General features: G+C 42.6%; 1 protein-coding gene across 3 annotated transcripts in view; it reads left to right on the top strand.

The window, feature by feature from the left end:
• Positions 1-22,485, top strand: part of CCDC12 (coiled-coil domain containing 12) — a 138,974-nt gene that overhangs the window by 43,050 nt on the left and 73,439 nt on the right. For all 3 annotated transcript variants that reach the window (XM_072653363.1, XM_072653352.1, XM_072653341.1), the window contains exons 3-5: positions 11,825-11,904; positions 17,958-18,019; positions 18,362-18,396. In XM_072653363.1, the coding sequence (XP_072509464.1) occupies positions 11,825-11,904; positions 17,958-18,019; positions 18,362-18,396 (177 nt within the window). The remainder of the gene's footprint in view (positions 1-11,824; positions 11,905-17,957; positions 18,020-18,361; positions 18,397-22,485) is intronic.

Genomic DNA, 22,485 nt, shown 5'->3' with positions numbered 1-22,485 from the left:
TCTTGTGTTTACAGCTAGCAGTCTAATCCTGCTAATGGCATGGCTTTTCCATTCTCAGTGGTGAGTCTCTTGTGCATTATGCAAGACCCTCTCTTTTCTGCAGGGAATCTGTTATGGATATTATCTGCTTGAAGTGGTTGGACTGCATGGTCTCAGAAGTCTAAGGTTTCTACTACCTTTAACATCCTGTGATTCTCTGATTTTATTTCCATGGGTTATACAATCTGAAGGGAAGATAGGCTTGACCTGTGCTTGAACAACTAGCTCCAGAAATGCAGGCCCATGGGTTTAATTAATCCTTTTCTCTTTTTTTCAGCACTTAGTCATTTCCTTACAATTCAGCATTGGGCTGTGTCTGCAAAGGATTTATGGCTTGGTGAGATCAGTCTTGCAGAAGTTTTGTGCTGGAGCAGGTCAGTTAGCAGGGGCATTGCTTTAGATCGAGCTCAGGCTCTGGGAGTTCATTGCGTTGATGCTGACTGTAAGCAGAGGGCTTTATTCAGGCATGATGGGTCTTCCTGACCTTGTGGAGAAGTCATGAAGTTCTTTCCTACTGCTTCAGTTGCTTGAGTTCTACTAGCCATTTTTAAAAATGATTTATTTATTCATCTTTAGTTTTCAGCATTCACTTCCTTTGAGTTCTAATTTTTTCCCCCTCCCCAAGTCAGTGTGCAATCTGATATAGGCTCTACATTCATATGAAGTATATTTTCACATTAGTCATGATATAAAGAAGAGTCAGAACTAATGGGAGGAACCACGAGAAAGAAGAAACAAAACAAAACAACAAAAGAAAAGGACTGTCTGCCTTCAAACTCCAGAGTTCTTCCTCTGGACGTGGGTGGCATTTTCCACGAGGAGTCTTGGAGCTGCCTTAGATCCCTGCCTGCTGAGAAGGCTGCGTCTGTCAGGGCTGACCATCCAGCTGTGCTGTTTTCCTGCTCCTGCTCACCTCACTTAGCATCAGTTCCTATCAGGTTCTTCTGAGTGCAGCCTGCTCATCATTTCTTACAGCCCAGCAGTGCTTCATTGTTCAGGCATTCCCCAGCTGATGGATATGTCCTCAATTTCCAATCTTCACCACCACAAAGAGAGCTGCTATAAATATTTTTGTACATGTGGGTTCTTTTCCCGTTTCTATGATCTCTTGGGGACACAGACCTCTTAGAAGTAGTATTGCTGAGTTAAAGGTATGCACAGTTTTATAACCCTTTGGTCGCAGTTCCAAATTACTCTCCAGAATGGTTGGATCAGTTCACAACTCCAACCAACAGTGCATTAGTGTTCCAATTTTCCCACATCTTCTCTAGCATTTATCATCTTCCTGTTTTTTATGTTAGCCAATCTGATAGGTGCAATGTGGTACCTCAGAGTTGTTTTGATTTTGCATTTTCTCCAATCAATAGTGATTTAGAGCATTTTTTCATATGACCATAGATAGCTTTAATTTCTTTCTCTGAAAACCGCCTGTTCATATCCTTTGACATTTATCAATTTATCCATTGTGGAATGACTTGTATTCTTGTAGATTTGACTCAGTTCTCTATATATTTTAGAGAGGAGGCCTTTATCAGAGACATTGGCTATAAAAATTGTTTTTCAGCTTTCTTGCTTCCCTACTAATCTTGGTTGTATTGGCTTTGTTTGTGCAAAAACTTTTCAGTTTAATGTAATCAAAATCATCCATTTTGCCTTTCATAATGTTCTTTGTCTTTTGTTTGGTCATAAACTCTTCCCTTCCCCATAGATCTGACAGGTAACCTGTTCCTTGCTCTCCTAGCTTGCTTGTAGTATCAGTCTTTTTTTTTTTTCTATTTTCTTCTTCTACTTCTTTTCTGGTATCAGTCTTTATATCTAAATCATGTCCCCATTTTGATTTTATCGTGGTATAGGGTGTAAGATGTTGGTCTGTGCCTAGTTTCTGCCATACTATTCAGTTTTCCCAGCGGTTTTTGTTACATAGTGAGTTCTTATCCCAGAAGTTCTGCCAGCTATTTCAAAGTACATTTTCCCTATGGCTGTTTCTTCCTCACTGTCTAGGAGAATGATAACTTCAGGTTAGGCCTTGGGCAGTGGTTTCACATACCAGATTGGATGTCGTTTGCTGTAGGACAAATTGTGGTACTTGCCTTTTTATTGTTAACTCTGAAATAGGTCAACCAGTTCTATCCAAGCACATGACTTTAACCTTTCTGAAAAGACTTCACTCTCAAGTTTCACTTTTGGGACTTTAATTGCTGATTCCATATCACTTAGAGCCAGCCCAGCCCAGCCCGAGTGTCTAAGCCCCTAAGATGTTAATTACCTGATACTCTCTTTCCAAAAACTCAGGCTCAAGAGAATGGTATTCTTGGTACAGTCGCAGTCTCAGCTAGTTATCCCAGGTGGCTGTATTTCAGTAGTTGTGAGACTTTGACGACAGCCTGGCATACTGGAATTATTTCTTAACTTTTATAGTAAAAATTAATCATTTCTCACTTCTGAGTATTTTTAGATCATATGATACCATGCTCACTTCCTGATGTTTCTGTTGATGCTTGTGAAAATGAGAGAGGCGGATTGGGAGCTTAGGGGAGAAATTCTGTAGTGCCAGCTTGTTGACAAGAAGGAGAAGATCACCCTCTCTCTTCCATGGTCATAAACCTTGTCACCAACTATGAGAAAGGAAGTACAGATAAAAAAAGGGAAAAAGCATTAATGCTTAATTAAGATATGCTGTAGTAGAGAGAGCTCTGGACTGAAAATCTGGACACTCAGGTTCTATTCCTGGTTCTACATCTGGAGAAAATGAGTGAACAATTAAGTGAACCTAAGGCAAAGTATTCCCTGGAGCATAAGAGGACCCCATCACACGGCGTACTTCTGCTCCTGTCCTGTATACCCATGAGGAAAAGCTCACTTGACTCTCAAGTTATTAGACTCTCAAGTACATCCAAAGTTCCGTCTGAGAGGAGTGCTGCAGAATAGCCTCTTAGTTCCTTGATAGCCTTTGTGATTTTTTTTTAAGTACCAGCTATTGGCATCTCTTCCTTATCACATTCTCTCTTTAGTTTCTGTTGGGCCCAAAGGCTGTCCCATAACTTGGGCTGTAGTTGACAGCAAAGAGGAATTTAGAAAAGGAGGGAAGGGGAAAAGGGACAGATAATGAGATTTGTTTTAGATATCCTGAGTTTTAAATATTAGCAAAACAGTAAAGTAAATATTAAACTTATTGGACTAGAGAAATCAGGAGTGGGAGGAAGTTAGTGTGTAAGAGGACATTTAGGGGCTACCTAACCTCAGTTGGCACTTTGGCAGTCTTTCTGTTGGGGAATGCCATGTAGCCATTTCTGTTTACCTTTTGGTATCGTTGTGGAGTTAGTGTGGTGTGGGGCCCCATGGATAGTCCATGTTAGTCACTGTTATAACCTGTACCATTATAAAATTTTAGAATCCTAGACATGGTAGAGCTGAAAGGGACATTACAAAACATCAACTCTAGTTTCTTCATTTCATAAGTAAGGAAAGTGAGACTCAGGGAAGAAAGGTGATTTCCTCAAGGTCACAAGGCTAGTTGGGGGCAGAACTTAAAATCAGACCCGAGGTCTCCTGACTTCTGCTCCTTTATTTTTCTACTTATATGACCTAGTTTTTATTTCCCTGAAATCCTGTTTTTTGATCACTGACTGGGGTTGTGGTGCTGAGAAGCCTGTTGCTGACATTAGAATAGAAGAGGATTTTGGTTTTATAGTGGGGAGTGGGCCTCCAGGGTGCTGCTTATTGCCTTTGGGGACTTCCTACACCACAGGAATTCTGGAGATGGAGGGGTGTGGAAGAGCAGTGAAAGTGCCAGGTGAAATCACAGTGCTTTAAACCCCTGTCTGCTCGGGTTGGAGATTAACTAGCAGTTTATAAGCAGTCTGTTTGGGGGCCCTTCTGGTGGGCAGGACCTGCGAATCTCGCACAAACCTGCCAGGGTGGTTTGAAAGATAATATCTTTTGATTTGGGTGTGGTGAAATAAGGCACCCATGTCAGCAGCACAGCTGTAGTGAAGTGGCGCACCTGGGTGGTGATCTAACAGGTGATGAGGGGGCCTTAGAGCTCCAGTGATAAATGTGGCGAGAGCCTTGTGCATGTGTTTCAGATTCTCCCCTCAACACTTTGAGGGGCCAGAAAAGAAACTCTCTGTGCCTGTTCTCAGCTACTGGGTCACAGCCTTTGGGAATCACCAGGAATACTTGTAGGGCTCATTCTTGACCACTAGCATAGATTCTTGAGGATTTACTGGGTGGAGGGAAGTACAGCAGACAGTTGAAGAAAGTGCTTCAAAAATAGACCAGAGGTAGATTCAAGCCATTCCTGTTCTAAAGAGTTTATTTTGATTCAGACAGTGAAATGAGGGAAGAAAGCACATGTTTTGCCTCCTCATTGTACATCTGTACAGAGTTCTGCCTCTTTCTCTGCTCTCCCTGTCTGATCTTGGGCAGGGCAGAGTGGAGCTACTTCTCACTTGCTGGCTTTTCTTCTCGTAAATGCTCACATCGCATAAGACTGGTGAGACACCCGGCCTTCAGAAGTCCTTGTGTTTTGTAGATTATTTTAAATCTTTTTCTTCTGCTGAGTAGTATCCAGTGGGGTTGACCTTTTCCACTTGGGACGATCTCTGGGCTTCAGTGACCCAGAGCAGAACTATTTGTGGCATGTGTCTTACTTCTTAGGGTGGGAGTATTGATTGATTGAGTTGTGAGCTGTTTCTTGCCTCTGTTCTTTGGCAGCTGCCTACAAGGGCAGCAACCAGAGGTCCTTATTACACCCCCTCAGCAAACATGACTTAAGTTCAGTGACAGTCTGATTTTAAGGTGTTAACTCTTGACTTGACATATTTGACTCACTTGTACCCCTCCTTGTTGTGAATTTTCACATGCCAGGGGCTAAGGTGCAGTGTATAAGTCACAGAACCTCAGAAGTCATCTAGTCCAATGTATTAGAGCATCCTTTATGAAAGGACCTTTGGCTTTTGCTTGAACATTACCTTCCAAGGCAGCCTGTTCTACTTTGAGATATCTGATAAGAGGTTCTTCTAACTGTTAGAAAGTTAGGGGAGTAGGAAGACTAAAGGAATGGGAGTGGAATTTACAGTGTGGGGCCCGTGGCCGATTTTCCCCAAGTAACAATGCTCTGGAGCAGAGAACTTGACCCATTTCCCATCCTGAAGCTAAACCTTAGTCCTTATTACTCTTTGTTTCTCTGAGATAACAGGAAGGCAGAATGACTTCTTATTGTTTGGTCTTCTCTTTAGGGATTCTACTGGGTGGGAGGCAGAAAGGGCAAAAGTCACAGGTTGGAATTGGAAGGAATTAGAACTCGCCTGCTAGGAGAAATAAAGCCTGCTTGTCTCTGAGAAAAGAGAATGTGCATCTCCTCCTGCCCTTTGTATCTGGCGTACAGATTGAGGCTCAGTCATAGGAAGGATGGGTAAAAGGCACCATTTATCAGAAAGGTTTTTTTTATAATGCCATGTTTCAGTATAAATGTCTCAGCTCCCTTACTTTCAAGACCGCCTTTAAATCTTTCTCGTTTGAATTTTATTTTCTACTTGTCTGAACTATGAGAAGACCCAAAGGAGGGAGGGCCTATGAAAATCTGGCCCTGGCTCGCTGCCAGAATGGCTTTGATGTCTCTAGAGAGCAGTTAGTGGCTTGTTCTGACTTGGGGGTTTCTGTCTCTGCCGAGAAGGAGGAAGTCTGGGAAGGTGCGCGGTGCTGTGGGGTAAAGACTGAGCTCTTGGGCTGTGGAGTATCTCATCTAGGTCGAGCAGTTGTGTGAGAGGAGTCAGGCTGATGAGTGATGTAACTTGGGGGTATTGAGATCAGACAAGGACTTTTATTTTTGAATTTTCCTTCTAGCCACGCATGTGCTTATTGCTGGCACTTACTAGATAACTGTGTTAGGAGTGTGAAAAGGGTTGTGCTTCCTCTTGTGGTGGGGGCAAAGGGAAGGCACATAGGAGAAGGGGGGAGTCTAAAAAACTATTATGAACCAGATACTTATAAACACGTTTATGTGGAAATGTCACTCCATTATGTACAGCTTGTGTTTTAAAAATTCATATCAAATTTAGTGGTGTCAGCACTGCCCTGTTTGTGACTCGTTCTCAGCTTCCTTCTATCTTCTGTGCAATTTAAAAACATCTTTATTTGATATGTTTTGCTTTTTATCCATCCCATACAACAATGGAGTTAAGAAAAAGGAAGAGAAAAAATTCAGTAAAATTATCAATATCTTAAAAACAGTCTGACTTGTGTAATATTTCACACTTGTGAGCTCATCACCTAGGAGTGGAAGAAGGAATTTTTTCATGTCTCTTCTTTGAGCCAGGCTTGATTTGTATCATTTTGCAAACTTCATCTTTGCTTGTTCCGTGGCGGCCGTTCTGGCCGTTTGCACTGCGGGTAGTTGCATGTGTGTCGTTGTTGTGGCTCTGTCCGCTTCACTTTGCGTTAATTCACGGAAGTCTTTTCCTTCCGATCACAACGTGGTTGTGTCCTTGTCATCCACGCTGCCCTTTGTTCAGCTGTCCCGCTGAGGAGCTGCTTTGTTTCTAGCGTAAACACTTAGTTGTGTAAGGGACCTTTCTTCTTGTCAGCGTCCTCCTTGGAGATCCGGCTGACCGCGGAATCTCGGGTTAAAGATTGTGGATGTTATAGCTACGTTGGTTTGGGTTTCCTTCTGAATTTCCTACTGTTCTCTTCTAAGGATCGTAAAAAATTTTTATTCATACCTTTTTCCCTTCTCTCTCCTCTTTATTTTTAATTTTTTGGTATCCCTGTTACTTCCCCTAACTCCTTTTGCACAATTCTGGCCTCCCCAATAAAAACCCCTTTTTGTAAATAACAAGTGTGGTGTCCAAGAAATACATTTATTTTGTACTGTTCACGTCTGAACATGCACGTCTCATCCTGCACTTACAGCTCCTCGCCTCTCCAGCAAGCGCACCAAAAATGCGTTTCATCGGTCTTCTGGATCCTCACTGGTCATTGCATTGATTAGAATTTTTTGTGTCTAAATTTTTTTTTTTTAATTCTGAACTTTACAAACACTGAAAGCCCCTTACTTTTAAGTAGAACAGAAAAAAAAGAGAATTTGTGAACCTTCTTGTACATATACAAAGCAGTACAGGAAAAAATTACATGTGGTTTTTGTGAACCTCAGTTACATAAAGCTTGCTTTTTAAGAAACTACATAATAAATTCAACATTCTGTTTTCAAAGCTGTCCTGTTTGTGTTTCCTTCTAAACTCCTGTGCTTTTCTGTACCTTAAATAATGTTGTAGTGACTCATTCTTCTTTTCTTTCTTTTTTTGGGGGCAGTAGTATCTAGCTACTGTCCCCATGAGAAAAAAGAAGAACATGGTACTTGTAATAAATAAGTTTGTAACTAATAAACATAGTCAAGTAAAACAAATCCACTTATTTCCTATATCCATAAATACGTCTCACCCTTCTGGGTAGCATATTTCATCTTCAGTTCTCTGGAGTCATGGTTGGTCACTGCACACTTATCAAAGGTCTTAAATCTTACAAAGTTGTTTTCCTTTACATTATTATGGTCACTGTGTAAAGTGTTCAGGTTCAGCTCAAAAGTAAGTAGCATTTACTTGATGTATGCAGAGGAGAGGATGCCAGGAAGTGACCTAAGCTATGGTATGGTTCCTTGTGGCCCTGTGGGTATATGTGTATGCTCTAACCAACCTTTCTTGTTTTTGCTATACATTACTCTTCCCCCTGCCCTACAGTCCAACTTGGCTGTTACTCTGGATGTTCTCATGTTCCCTTTGCTGTTCCCAAGCCTCTGCACTAGCTGCTCCCCATGCTTGTCAGTGCATCTCTCCTGCTTTACCTGGTAGCATCTCATTTCCTTCAAAGCTGATGAAGGGCTGGGATCCATGTGAATGAAGCCTTTCCTGATTTTCAGCTCCTGGTGCCCTCCTCTCTTTAGTATTTTACATACACTTATGTATGTGCATGTTGTCTCCCTCCCCCGTGGAATCCTTGCTCCTTGTAAGAAAGGACTACTTCATTATGCCATCCAGGCCTAGGACGGGGCCTGGGACACACAGAGTGTGTTTATTGATTAATCAATTGACCCCATACTTCAGACTCCATTTGTGGAGGTCTTATGACTTCTGCTACCTAAGAGTTGGTGTAGTAGATGAGCTTGCCAGGATGATAGCGGGCATGCATTGGACAAAGCCAGGATTCAGAGTTGGGATGTTTTGAATACCACCTCCTATGATCAAGGCTGGGTAGTGCCCATTTCTGTGGTTTGATTTATAGAGTGCCTTGCCCCTTGGGTGACTTCTCAGGAAATACTGTGTTAGCACTGTAGGAGAAGACTTCAAATTAACACAAACCAGAGAGTGTGGCGTGATCAACAGCTTCTTAGTTTCTCTGACTGAGCATTCAGTAAACTGAGCTAAAGCCAAACCACTATTTTGTGTAGTGGTGGGTGATGGCCATTCAGGGAGCCATTTTGTTATTATTGATGGAATGTTAAAGTTTGTGAAGTGCTTTACGTATAATATCTCATTTGATCGTTGAAGCGCCTCTGTGAGGTAAGTACTTTTATTAAGTGAGAATTTGAAAAATAGCCAAGAATCATTGGCAGGTGATATAAATATTTTGTGGGTACCAGATATAATAGGACCTTATATTGTAGTATCTAAGATAAGACTTTAGAATTCAAGTACTTCAACCCAGTCATTTTATAGATCAAGCAACTGAGACCTGGAGAAATTATTAGTGTCTACTCTTAAGGTCACATAGCTTGAGTCAGATCCAGGCCTAGAATCTTGATTTCTTGGCATTCAGGCCAGTGTGTACTTTACATTAGTATATACCACTAAAACAACACCTCTAGCTTTTTTCCAGGAAGGCTTCAGAACCATAATAGAGGAAATATGGGGAGATTGGGAGAAAACACATAGATGGTTGAGGAAGAGGCCTCTTTTGGAAGATTCAAGATTTGAACGTAGGACAGGGTTTTTATTTTATTTGTGAAGAAGGTGTGATGGTTTTCCCAAGCTCTCACAAGTACTGGGTTAGAAACCCAGGTGCTCTTACTCCAAATCCACCCCTTTTTATGCTTTCCCACACAGATTTCTGTGATTTAGAATACATTGCGTAGCCTCTCTGCCCCTCTGCTCTCTGGAGGTGTTTCAGATCAGAGAGCGTATACATTTCCAGGGTATTTGGCTTCTTGTACTTCTGTTTTTGTGCCCCTGGCTAGTTGCTGCCTTTGTGCTTCCAGGGTATTCCAGAGAACAATTTTCATTCATTTGGCATAAACAGCAGTGGCTGTGGGGAATTTAAAATCGTCACTCTGACTGAGAGTTTTCATCCTAAAAAACCCTCACTTGACTCTTCCATCTCAGTTAACTATTGTCCTATATCTCTTCTGCCCTTTGTAGCTAAACTCCTCAGAAAGGCCATCTACAAATTGGTGCCTCCACTTTCTCTCCTCATTCTTTTCTTAAACTGCTCTCTCCAAAATTACAATGATCTCCTAGTTGCCAGATCCCAGTGACCTTTTCTCAATCCTCATTCTCTGCAGCCTTTGGCACTTTTGATAACTTTCTCTTCATTAATATTCTCTTCTCCCTAGGTTTTTAGGACACCACTCTTTCCTGGTTGTCCTCTTAACCTGTCTGACCATTGCTCAAGTCTCCTTTGTTGGATTACCCTCCAGATCACACACTCTAACTGTGGATATCCCTCAGGACTCTTTCCTGGGCCCTGTTCTCCCCCTGTACGACTTCATTTGCTGACCATCTCTATGCTGATGATTCTCAAATCTACCTTTCCTGCCCTAATCTTTCTGCTGACCTCCAGTCTCAAAACTCCAGCTGCCTTTCAGACATCTTGAATTGGAGGTTCAGCAGACCTCTTACAACATGTCCAAAACAGAGCTCTTTCTCTCTCCTTGTAAGTCTTCCCCCTATCCTACCTTCCCTATTACTATAGAGGGCAGCACCATCCTCCCAGTCTAGGGAGTCATCCTGAAGTCCTTGATATCTTACTTTCCTCCTCCATATCCAAGCTGTTGCTGAGATCTATTTCACTTTTGCAGCATCTCAAGAATATGCCCGCTTCTCTCCTCTGACTCTGAGACCACAGCTTGTTCAGCCATTCCCCTGTTGATGGACATCCCTTCAGTTTACAATTCTTTGCCACCACAAAAAGAGCTGATATAAATATTTTTGTATGTGTGGGTACTTTTCCCTTTTTGATCTCTTTGGGGTACAGACCTTGTAGTGATATTAGCACTCCCTTTCTTTCCTCAGTGTATTCAGTGCTAGACTCACATTCTTTCTCTCATCTCCAATTCCTGCTGTCATACTGGAGGCCTTCAGCATACATATTGATACTCCCTCAAACTATACGGTTCTTTAATTATATACACCAATAGATACAAGCTCCCTCTCACTAATTTCCCATGACCTGCTGTTCCACCTGACCTCAGCTGCACACAGAGATGGTTATACATTTGGTCTTGATGTCACCCACGAATGCTCCCCTTCCATGTTTGTGAGCTTTGAAATTTCCTTATCTGATCACAGTCAGTCGTCATTTCTGCCTCTTCCTCTGCCTTGCAACCTCAGACCTTTTCCTTAGTTCTCACTGTGACGTTTAGTTTCTTGATTCCCCTGCACTACCTGTGCTTTCTTCCCTTCCCCAAGATGACCCTTTGGAGAACCGGTTTCGCTCTACACCATATTCTTCCGTCCAGTCCTTTGCCTCTGTCTCATTGAAGACCTTGCCCTGCCAAGACGTGGCCTTGAAATGCTCAGGCCATCTGCTGCCTCAGTCCTACTTCTGTGCTGCCAAATGAAACTGCAGAAGAATGTCACAAAACTGTGCTGCCCAGATCCCCTCCAAATTTATGTTACATAATTTCAACCGGACCTTCACTGTTACTAATTGATTCTCCATCCCATTCACCACAGTGGTTTTTCCTAACCTTTTCATCCTTCCTCAAACCTTCCGTAGCTTTTCCTCCCCCTACCATCAATGCTGAGAACATTGCCTCCTATTTTACTTAAGAAATTTGCTGAAAGATCCTTCTCCCCTCCTTTTCATCTTGCATCAGTCAGGTGTCTTCTGCTACTATTTCCTCCTTCCCTCTTATCTCATGTGAAATTGTGGCCCTTGTTGAGGTAAACCTCTATATGCACAAGTGATCCCTTTCCATCTTGTCTTCTTCAGCAGATTTCCCCCTCTGTTATCCTTACTTTGTCACTTATCTTCAGTCTCTCTCTGTCTACTGGCAGCTTCCCTACGGCCCCCAAGTATGCTCATGTGTCCTCTTTCCCTCAGAATCCTCACTTAATCCATCCATTCCTAGTAAGGTTCCGTATCTCACCTTCCTTCACTAGCTAAACGTGAGAAAGTCTTCTACAGTAGACACTTGGATTTCCTTCCCTATTACTCTCTTAACTCTCTACAGTCTGAATTCTGCTCTTACCATTCAACTAAACCTCTTTCCAAAGTTAATAGTGGTTTCTTCATCGTCAAATCTAATGACCTTTTCTCAGTCCTCATCCTTTTTAACCTCTGCAGCTTTTGATATTAATGATTGCCGCCTTCTCCTTGAAGCTTTCTTCTCCTTAGGTTTCGGTGGCACTATTCTTTTCCTGGCTCTCCTCCTATCTATGTGACTGCTTCTTCTTGGTCTCTTTTGCTGACTCTTCATTGTGGTCATACCTCATGGATTTCAGATTTTGCAGCTTTTATAGAAGAATACTGAATGTTTTAATGTAGTCTTTCTTTGTGATTGATTCCACAGGGAACTCAAATTGCGGAACTATGTACCTGAGGATGAGGAGCTAAAGAAGAGGAAGGTGCCTCAGGCCAAACCAGCCTCAGGTAGGGGGTTGGAGGTAAGAGATAAATGGGATTGATAGAAAAGAAGAAAGACAGGGGAAAGGGGCCAACAGCGCCACAATATTTTTGTTAGTCTGGGAAAAGTTAATAGCCACAGATTTTAAAGTGTACCTTTCCCATGCTCTTTTGTATTTCCATTGTCAACATAGTACGTGGCACATAGGTGCATGATTAATGTTTATAGACTCACTGGCTTGAGGGATTTGATCTATTTGTAATTGTGAGTAGGAAAAGGGGATCAAAATAGTCCCATGAACTACTTAAATTATTTAGCCAGTGCTAGGTAGAAACAAGTTTTAGCAGGTCCCTTCCTCCTGTTTCATTCACTGTATCGATAACACTTATTAAAAATGCACATTACCACTCATTTAATAGTAAAAATAAAGCTCTCAGTCTTATAAGGAGACAACATGCAAGCAACTGTGTACAACTAAGATATGTACAGGATAAACTAGAGAGAATGCCAGAGAGGAAGGCACTAAGATTAAGGAAGACTGGGCAAGGTTTCTTGCAGAAAGTGGGGACTTTGGCCAAGCCTTAGAGGAAGCCAGAGGGTGGAGATGAGGGAGAGAGTTCCAGACAGTGGGGGACAATGAATGAAAATACAGGGAGTCAGGAGATGGAGTGTTATGCTGTCTATTTTCTCAGCATCACTGTGCCTCTGGCTGGTGGATTTCCAATGCCACTGCAGCCCCCTTTGGTCAGTGCATTCTTTCAAGCATTAATCCTAAGCAGTGAGCTTTGCAAACCTTCAAGAGCTATAGGTGATGATGAACGTGGTGATGATAATGACAGCAGCGACAGTGGGAAGATACATGGTGAACATAGATAAACTGTAATACATCCTCACTGATGGTGTGAAAAAAGTGTCCTAAAAGATGTTATCCTTGAGCTTTATGACCATAAAAAGAGGTGACAGTAGTCCATATGGTGTAGGGTAGCCATCTAATGTTTAAAGACATTTTGAGAGAACGGCCCCCAAAACACTGGGTAGATCCTTTTTGTCTAGGATATATGAAAAGTCACGGACAAAAGCTTAATACTGGAGGGAGGGGTCTGGATGGGTTTTAGTTTGTGTCCACATTAATAAGGTCATAGATCCATTGGATCATCTGATAGTTACGTGAAACATCAGTTTTAGGATCTTAAAACTTAGAGTTTGAATGAACTTTTTAACTATTGGTTCTAAAGCTGGAGTGTACCTTAAAAGCCAGCTAGTGTAACCCCTTCATTACATTTATTTTTTATTTTTTTATTTTAATTTATTTACTTATTTAACTTTTAACATTCATTTTAACAGAATTTTTGGGCTCCAAATTTTCTCCCCCCTTGTCCCCTCCCCCCACCCCAAAACACCGAACATTCCAATTGCCTCCATCACCACTGCGCTCTCTCCTCCATCATTCCTCTCTGCCCTTATCTCCATCCTCTCCTCTGTCCTGTTGGGCCAAATAACTTTCTATACCCCTTTGCCTATATATCTTATTTCCTGGCGGCAAGAACATTACTCGACAGTTATTCCTAAAACTTTGAGTTCCAACTTCTTTTCCTCCCTCCCTCCCCACCCCCTCCCTTTGGAAGGTAAGCAATTCAATATAGGCCAAATCTGTGTAGTTTTGCAAATGACGTCCATAATAGTCGTATTGTATAAGACTAACTATATTTCCCTCCATCCTATCCTGCCTCCAATTACTTCTATTCTCTCTTTTGATCCTGTCCCTCCCCATGAGTGTCGACCTCAAATTGCACCCTCCTCCCATTGCCCTCCCTTCCATCGTCCCCCCCACCCTGTTTATCCCCTTATCCCCCACTTTCCTGTATTGTAAGATAGATTTTCATACCAAAATGAGTGTGCATTTTATTCCTTCCTTTAGTGGAATGTGATGAGAGTAAACTTCATGTTTTTCTCTCACCTCCCCTCTTTCTCCCCAAATTAAAAAAGTCTTTTGCTTGCCTCTTTTATGAGAGATAATTTGCCCCATTCCATTTCTCCCTTTCTCCTCCCATATATTTCTCTCTCACTGCTTGATTTCATTTTTTTTTAAGATATGATCCCATCCTATTCAATTCACTCTGCGCACTCTGTCTCTATGTGTGTGTGCGTGTGTGCATGTGTGTGTGTGTAATCCCACCCAGTACCCAGATACTGAATAGTTTCAAGAGTTACTAATATTGTCTTTCCATGTAGGGATGTAAACAGTTCAACTTTTATAAGTCCCTTATGACTTCTCTTTGCTGTTTACCTTTTCATGCTTCTCTTCATTCTTGTGTTTGAAAGTCAAATTTTCTTTTTAGCTCTGGTCTTTTCATCAAGAATGCTTGAAAGTCCTCTATTTAATTGAAAGACCAATTTTTCCCCTGAAGTATTATACTCAGTTTTGCTGGGTAGGTAATTCTTGGTTTTAGTCCTAGTTCCTTTGACTTCTGGAATATCCTATTCCATGCCCTTTGATCCCTTAATGTAGAAGCTGCTAGATCTTGTGTTATCCTGATTGTATTTCCACAATACTTGAATTATTTCTTTCTAGCTGCTTGCAATATTTTCTCCTTGACCTGGGAATTCTGGAATTTGGCCACAATATTCCTAGGAGTTTCTCTTTTTGAATCTTTTTCAGGTGGTGATGGGTGGATTCTTTCAATATTTATTTTGCCCTCCGGTTCTAGAATCTCAGGGCAGTTTTCCTTGATAATTTCATGAAAGATGATGTCTAGGCTCTTTTTTTGATCATGGCTTTCAGGTAGGTCCATAATTTTTAAATTGTCTCTCCTGGATCTATTTTCCAGGTCAGTTGTTTTTCCAATGAGATATTTCACATTATCTTCCATTTTCTCATTCTTTTGGTTTTGTTTTGTGATTTCTTGGTTTCTCATAAAGTCATTAGCCTCCATCTGTTCCATTCTAATTTTGAAAGAACTATTTTCTTCAGTGAGCTTTTGAACCTCCTTTTCCATTTGGCTAATTCTGCTTTTGAAAGCACTCTTCTCCTCATTGGCTTCTTGAACCTCCTTTGCCAATTGAGTTAGCCTATTTTTCAGGGTGTTATTTTCTTCAGCATTTTTTTGGGTCTCCTTTAGCAGGGTGCTGATCTGCTGTTCATACTTTGCTTGCATGTCTTTTATTGCTCTTCCCAGTTTTTCCTCCAGTCCTCTAACATAATTTTCAAAATTTTCTGAGCTCTTTTTGAGCTTTTCCCAGGTCTGATCCCATTGAGTGGGCTGGGATACAGAAGTCCTGACTTCCTTGTCTTTCCCTGATGGTGAGCACCGCTCTTCCTCATCAGAAAGGAAGGGAGGAGAAACCTGCTCACCAAGAAAGTAACCCTCTATAGTTTTGGTTTTTTTCCCTTTTCTGGGCATTTTCCCAGCCAGTGACTTGACTTCTGAATATTCTCTTCACACCCACTTTGCCTCCAGATCCACCCAGCCAGTGCTTGGGGTCTGAGATTCAAATGCTGCTTCCCAGCCTCAGGGCTTTGGGCGGGGGCAGGGCTGCTATTCAGTGTGAGATTAAGTTCAGGTGCTCAGGTGGGGGCAGGGCCGCCTCATGGGCTCCGTTCCCTCAGGGGGTTTATGCAGAGACCTTCAACAATGGATCCAGGTTCCTGCCTGCTTGGGGAGCCCAGGTCTGCTCCCACCTCCGTTGGTGCCTCCCGAGGGGGCCTGAGTCATGGGGGCTCCCCACTCCCCTCTCGACCTGCCAAAGAGACCCTCTCACCCACCCTTGTCACCTGTGGGTGGAGGGACCTGCGTGGCTGCTGGAGATTCTGTCCCTGAAGCCTGCTTGGATCTGCTCCCTGCTGGGATCTGCTCCTCTTGGCACCGGGTGGCCGCGGCAGGTCTGTGCTCGGCTCCCAGTCCGTGGAGCGAAGGACCTTTTGCGAGAGGTTTGCAGGCTCTCTGGAACAGAAATCTTGTCCGCTCCGCTGTTATGTGGTTTCTCCTGCTTCTGAATTTATTGGTAGCTCTTTTCTACAGATATTTCATGGGCTGTGGGTTCGGACCTAGCGTATTTGTGTGTTTCTACTCCGCCATCTTGGTTCCGCCCCCCTTCATTAAATTTTTAAAAAAAACTTAAAATGTAAAATGCCAAAAAGGGAACAGATTAGAACATAAAAGGATTATATAGGAACCATGAATCTGTTTCATACTGGTTGCTTTTTTAAAAGTATCTTTTGTATAACAATGGTCCTAATCTCTTTTCTTTTTGCATCACTGTTACTCTTCTCTTCCTGAATCTCCTGTTTAAAAAAGAAAAAAAATCCCCTTGTAATAAACATAGTCATGAAAATCAGATCCTTGTCCAAAAATGTATATCTCCCTCCACACCTTCGGCACCTTCTCCACCATCCCGTCTCTGCCCATCGTCTTCTGGCTAATGTTTTATCTAGTTCTGGTATGGAAAATGTCATTTAGAGTAGTTTCTCATTGGATTTCTTCATCATCATTTGGTCTACTGTGAGGCAGCCTTCTTTTTTTTTTTAATTTAATTTTATTATTTTTTTTAATGTTTTACAATCACTGCCATAAAATTAAGATTTTATCCCCCCCACACCTACACCCCACTACCCCCCTCCCTCCCCACGACTGCATACAGTTCTGTATAGGTTCTACATATACTTTCCTATTGAGTATGTTTTCACTGTAGTCATGCTATGTAGTCGAACTAAAATAAATGGAAGAAATCATATAACAAATCAAAACATGATACACAAACACACACAGGAACATGATCTGCTGCATTCTGCGAATGACTTCCATATTTCTTTCTCTTGAGTGTGGAAGGCATTTTGCCTTAGAGAACCACCATTGGGATTTTTTTTTTTAATAAGTTCTTGCATTATTACGAAGTTCCAAGTCTACCAGAAAAAACTCTTGCACACTGTGGTCGTTGCTGTGCACAAAGTTCTCCTGGTTCTGCTCCTTTCACTCAGCATCAGATCATATAAGTCCTTCCAGGCCTCTCTGAAGTCTTCCTGTTCATCATTTCTTATGGCGCAGTAGTATTCCATTACATTCATATACCATAATTTATTCAGCCATTCCCCAGTTTGATGAGCATCCCCTTGACTTCTAGTTTTTGGCCACCACAAAGAGAGCTGCTATAAATATTTTTGTGCATGTGGGGCCCTTTCCCATTTTTATGACCTTTTGGGGGGATACAATCCTAGTAGGGCTATTGCTGGGTCAAAGGGTATGCACATTTTTGTAGCCCTTTGGGCGTAGTTCCAAATTGCTCTCCAGAACGGTTGGATGAGCTCACTGCTCCACCAACAATGAATCAGTGTTCCAACTCTCCCACATGTGAGGCAGCCTTCTTGCCCAGCCTCCTCTTTTGTATGTAAGGAAACTAAGGCTTAGAGAGTTGGGGTGACTTATCCAAAGTTGCACAGTAAGAAGCCAAACTGAGATTCTAATGAGTAAATGTTTAGAGCCAGTGGCATTCCCATTAACCATGCTTTCCTTGTCTAGTTCAGACCTTTGCCTTTACCACTTTCCCTTCCCACTTCCCCTGTTCTGCAGATGAAGATATTTGGAATGCTTGGTTACAGGACTTTGCCAAGTTCTTATAGCTAGTCCGTAGCAGAGCTGGGATTCGAATCCCTTTGACTCTCAATCCAGTGTTTTATTTAGTCATCTGTGTGTTTTCTGGGGTTTAACTAGTTCTTCCTTGCGTCTCGGAGCTGCTTTCAGGGGCATGTGCTCTGGGAAGGGTTAGCATCCAGTGCAGTCCAAGCCTGGGAGAAAGAAGCAGCTCTTGCCGGCAATCCTGGTGTGCGATACTGAGGCCCAGGGCAGGGCAGTGAGACACAGTCCCCCAGATGAGACAGAAAGCTTCCTTGGCACAGGACGCAGAGAGAAGACGGTGTCCCTGCCATGGCATGCGATAGCTAAGAACACAGTGGAAAGGCGCGTTGGGGGTGCGCGCCTGCTGATAGATGAGCTGGGCTTCCAGGGGCCTCTCCCTGCATGGCTCAGCTTTGTCTTCCTGCCTGAGTCACTGCCTTCACCTTGCATTGTTTTCTTGCTCCTTCTAGTGGAAGAGAAAGTGAAAGACCAGCTGGAAGCAGCGAAGCCTGAGCCCATCATTGAGGAAGTGGTATGTCTGTGAAACGCCGCTGCTTCTCTTCTCCCCCACTGCCTGATGCTCCATCACAGCAAGCCTTTGTCGAGGCTCCTGTCTGAGCACTGAGTAATTGAGTTAAACTGATAGAAATCCTGCTTTCGGGGAATGTAGCATCTAGCCCAGGCAGTAGTCACTGTTAATCTACTTTTGTAAGCAAACACGGCTGGGAAATTATTTACAAAAAAAATTGATGCAGTGGAGCAATTGATTCTAATGGTGAGGAAGTGGTTGAAGGGTGTCCCTTTTTGGAAAGAGCAGAGTCCATAGGAAGCCATGAAGATGCTGCTTTTGACATTTACGTTTCTTTTCCCCTAGGATTTGGCCAACCTTGCCCCCAGAAAGCCAGATTGGTAAGTGTCGCTACCCATGACGTTTTCTTCTTGCCGTAAAGAGATCCCTTACTATAGTTTTTGCTGCACACGTTCCCATGGTGCCTTCCATTTGATAAATGTGAACTCTTACATAGTCCTGTGAGACAGGAGGAATTTTACAGATGAAGAAATGAAGGTTTGGCAGAGTGATACTGGCCAATATTCATATCTGTTATTAAGAGTGAGAGCCAGAATTTGAACCCAGGTCTCTTCTGTCCAAGTCTTGCATTTTTTCCACCCATGGGTTCCAGCCCAAACATGTTTGTCCTTTCCATGCTAGTTTTCATTTTGATGATTTGACTTGACAGTACCTTTCCCAAAAGTATGGTTGAAGTTGACTTGCATTTTTCTGCATGAGTTCAGTGTAGCTAAAATTCTGGGTACCCTGGCATAACAGACAGGCAGATCTGTGAAGCGTTTTCCAAAGCTCAGTAGCAGCAGCCAGAAAGCTCCCAGTCACTCCCAACCACTCCTTTTGTTTTCGCCTCTCCTTAGCTGCCTGTGAGCTGAATTGCAATAATAATAGAAAGAAGAGAAAACAGTTCCAGTTTCTTTTATATCCTGAACACTCAGGTCTTCTTTCCATCGCTGCTCTAGCCAGTTCTCAGGGTGAGAATGTCGGCCAGCATAGATACAGACAGTGCCTTTCTGGTCTGCCTCCTGCCTCCCCACCCATTCTGGAATGGAACAGAGTGGACCTTTTTCTCATTATGGAAGACTTTGTAAGGCTCTCAGTGTCAGACGGCTCAAGCATGCTTTAAGCATTCTCTTAAGACAAAGTGGAGGGAGAGAGCTTAGGGCCAGCTGCTACCCAGCAGAGGCTATGATAACCAGATTCTGAAGAAGGTCCTTGAAAGCCCAGGATGTCTTCTTTAAAGAGGCCTGGCTAGAGAGGTGTCCATTGTGGAGGAAGACAAGAAGGGCCAGGCCTACTAAGCTCCTGATCCCTTTGTTAATGGAGCCCAGAGAGGGAGAAACACAACCTGGGGTCCATCTGCCTGTGGTTTGACCATAAGAGAAATTCCTAAAAGTTTATTTTTAAGAAGTGGGGGATTTTTTTAGTTTTTTAGAACTTTGGTATTTATAAAGTAATTTTTGGGGGAAATAGCTCAGAACGGTTTTCCACATTATCTCATTTGTTTTCATCACACCCCTACAAAGTATGGAGGAACAGGCTTTATTCTTCCTACTTTATAGACAGTGAGATTTCGGATGTGGATTCTGAGCTCAGCTTCTCGGCTGGCATGTTCTGCTGCTCCCGCGGGAGTGGATGCTGCTGTTTCTCTCTCATTTGTTCATCGGTCTAGGATGGCTCCCTGCTTCCAGCAAATCCATCTTCTTGGAAGAGGGGGAGTGAGTCAGGGCAGGACAGCAGGGGACGGGATGAATTACGAAGTGCTCCATTCTGTCTTTTGTGTCTGTGTACATGTGACTTAGCCACATGCTTTCGACTTCAAAGTGAAACAGGTTGCTGCAGCTCCTCGTCTGTCCTTGTGTTTTGGAAGAAGTTCCTGGAGGTCTTGCTCCAGTTACCACCCAGTGGCAGTTGCCTAGGTCAGAAAAATACTCTTGGCTATTGTATAGCCAGTGCCAACTAGTAGTAATGGAAGGGAATGCTAGGCTTGGAGTTGGATGACTTGAGTTTGACTCTTGGCTCTGCTACTTACCAGTTTTATGTCCTTAAGCAAATTACTTTTTCCCTCTCCATAAAACAAGAGGGTTGGATTATATGATCTCAGGGGCCATTGCAGTTCTCTCTGTTGATCACAGACTATAGAACTTTATAGAGCGATCATAAAATTTATAGTTGGGAGACACTCCTAGATGAGATCTAGGCTCATTCAGGAGCATTTGACCTAGCCATTCACCCAGGAAGAAATGATCTGGAGAATGCCTTGTGTTCAGACTACAAGATAGAGCTGGTCCATCTCTAGCAACAACAGCTGATCACATCTAGAGTACCTTCAAGTGGATAAGGCCTTGACATCCATTATCTCCTTTGAGCCTCATCACAATCCTCTGGAGTAGATATTACAGGTATTATTATCTCCATTTTGCCTGTGAGGAAATTGAGACCCAGAGGGTCACATAGATAATAAGTAGCAGAGCTCAGATTTGAACTCTGACCACAGATGTAGTGTGTTTACTTCTGTGTTGCACGACCTTTATTTTGTGTGCATGCATTGTGTGAATTGCAGGAAGAGATTTCACATACACTTGATCTATGATGGTTAGAAATTGTTAATGTTCCTTGATGAATAAACATGGATTAAATTCTCTTTGCATGTCTGTGCCCTATTCTGCCTACTTAATTGATAGAGGAAGCACAGAATTCCCAGTTTGAGAGGAGCTTGCCAGATCACTATCCTTAAGGAATTCTTGGTCTGATCTAGGTGAGGCTTATACGAAAAATACTTAAACTGGATGAGAGACATGCACAAACAGTGAAGAATGTAGCAGCTTCCATCAGTGCTGAGGGTTTGCTGGAATAATTAGAGATGGGTAGGATTAGCCTAAGAACTTCCTGGAGGCACTGAGTTTGCAACAGACTTTTTAAGATAAATGCAGGCCACAGATGCAGAAAGCTCTATGTCTCTTAATAAACACAGGAGATAAATTATTCACAGTGCATGTGGTGGGGCAATTAAGCCTAGTGAGAACTGAATACTAAGGTGATAATTAATAGACTCTGCATCTTTTTCTGCTTAGCTGGCATCTGTGTCATGGGCAGAAGCCTGTTGTCCCAAGTGGTTATGAGAAGTGCTCTGGGTCACTTGTCTCTTGGTTCTCCAGAGAAACAGCTGCCCAGGGGAGGACCCAGAGTCATGTCACTTCAGTGCAGCATGAGGTGTTGACTCTGTGGCACATCCTTCCCTTCTCTTGTAGTGGGCAGAAGTCATGTGCTCAGCAGCTTCTTGGACCACATGCTGAGGCGGCCTTCTCCACACTGGTCTTCTTGTGTTCTCCACCCATTTCAAAGACTTTTCTAGTCAAGGGCTATACTTGTTTTCTTGTGGGTAGTTTTCATTGCTTTCCAGCTGGGAGAAAATTACTTTGACAACACTAACCCCTCGCCCCTGGTCTTTGCCTCTTTGAATTCTTCTGGACAATGCTTTAGAGGCCAACTCAAATACTGTCTATTCCATGAAGTCTTCTTATTCCCCCAGCTGAAAATAACTATTAACTCTGAACTCTTAGGGGACAATTTCTCTTTCTGTTACATACTCAGTATATTCCATTTTGTTTTAGCCTAGTGTACTTGGTTGACTCTTGACCTATTGAAGGAAGGAGTGAAACCATAGAATTCCTTTAAGGCTGTTTCTGTTTGTCTCAGAGTGAAAAGTTCCGTAGATCACTGGCCCATCTTTTCTTACTCTTGCATGTAGGAACAACCCCACCATGAGGCAGCTACTGGCACAGCAGATAGTGTCAGGCCTCAGACCTTGGTTAGTGGTGCAACCCTGGGCAAATAGCTTAATTTCTCTCTGCCTCACTTTCTTCAACTGTCCGATGATGGTAGTAAGAGCACCTACCTCCCAGGATTGTTATGAATGAGATAATAACTGCAAGTGTTTAATACATTCTTATTCCCATCCTCACTATAATTAATGAGGATGACACTGTTTGTGATGAAATAACATTTTTATTATACTGTTTCCACAAACCAGGGGACATGCACTGTTAAAGTATACACTGGTATTGCTAAAGACACTTGAATTTGGAAAAAGGCTATTGGAGTAGCACAACTTAGAGATTACCCTTTGTTAATTTTATTTTAATGTGAATTAGTTTTGGAATCTTTTTTGAGAACAAATTCTGATTAGAAGAGAGGGAATGTCTTAAGACTGACAGGTAATCATATTACGTGCCCCTTTACATTTATAGAGCTCTTAACTTTCAACAGTCTGTGAGATAAAAGTGGGGTGTGTACTGCCATGTGGAACTGAAGATATATTCCTTGAAGACCTTAGTTTATCTTCTCCTCTTCTGCCTCCCCCCATCTTTTTTTCCCCACTCCTTTCCTCTTCATCAGATCCTTTTTCTGCACTTGACCCTTCTATTTATAAA

This window comes from Notamacropus eugenii, chromosome 1 (genome assembly GCF_028372415.1).
Source record: "Notamacropus eugenii isolate mMacEug1 chromosome 1, mMacEug1.pri_v2, whole genome shotgun sequence".
NCBI classification, from domain to species: Eukaryota; Metazoa; Chordata; class Mammalia; order Diprotodontia; family Macropodidae; genus Notamacropus; species Notamacropus eugenii.
This window is presented reverse-complemented; position numbering and strand designations above follow the sequence as displayed.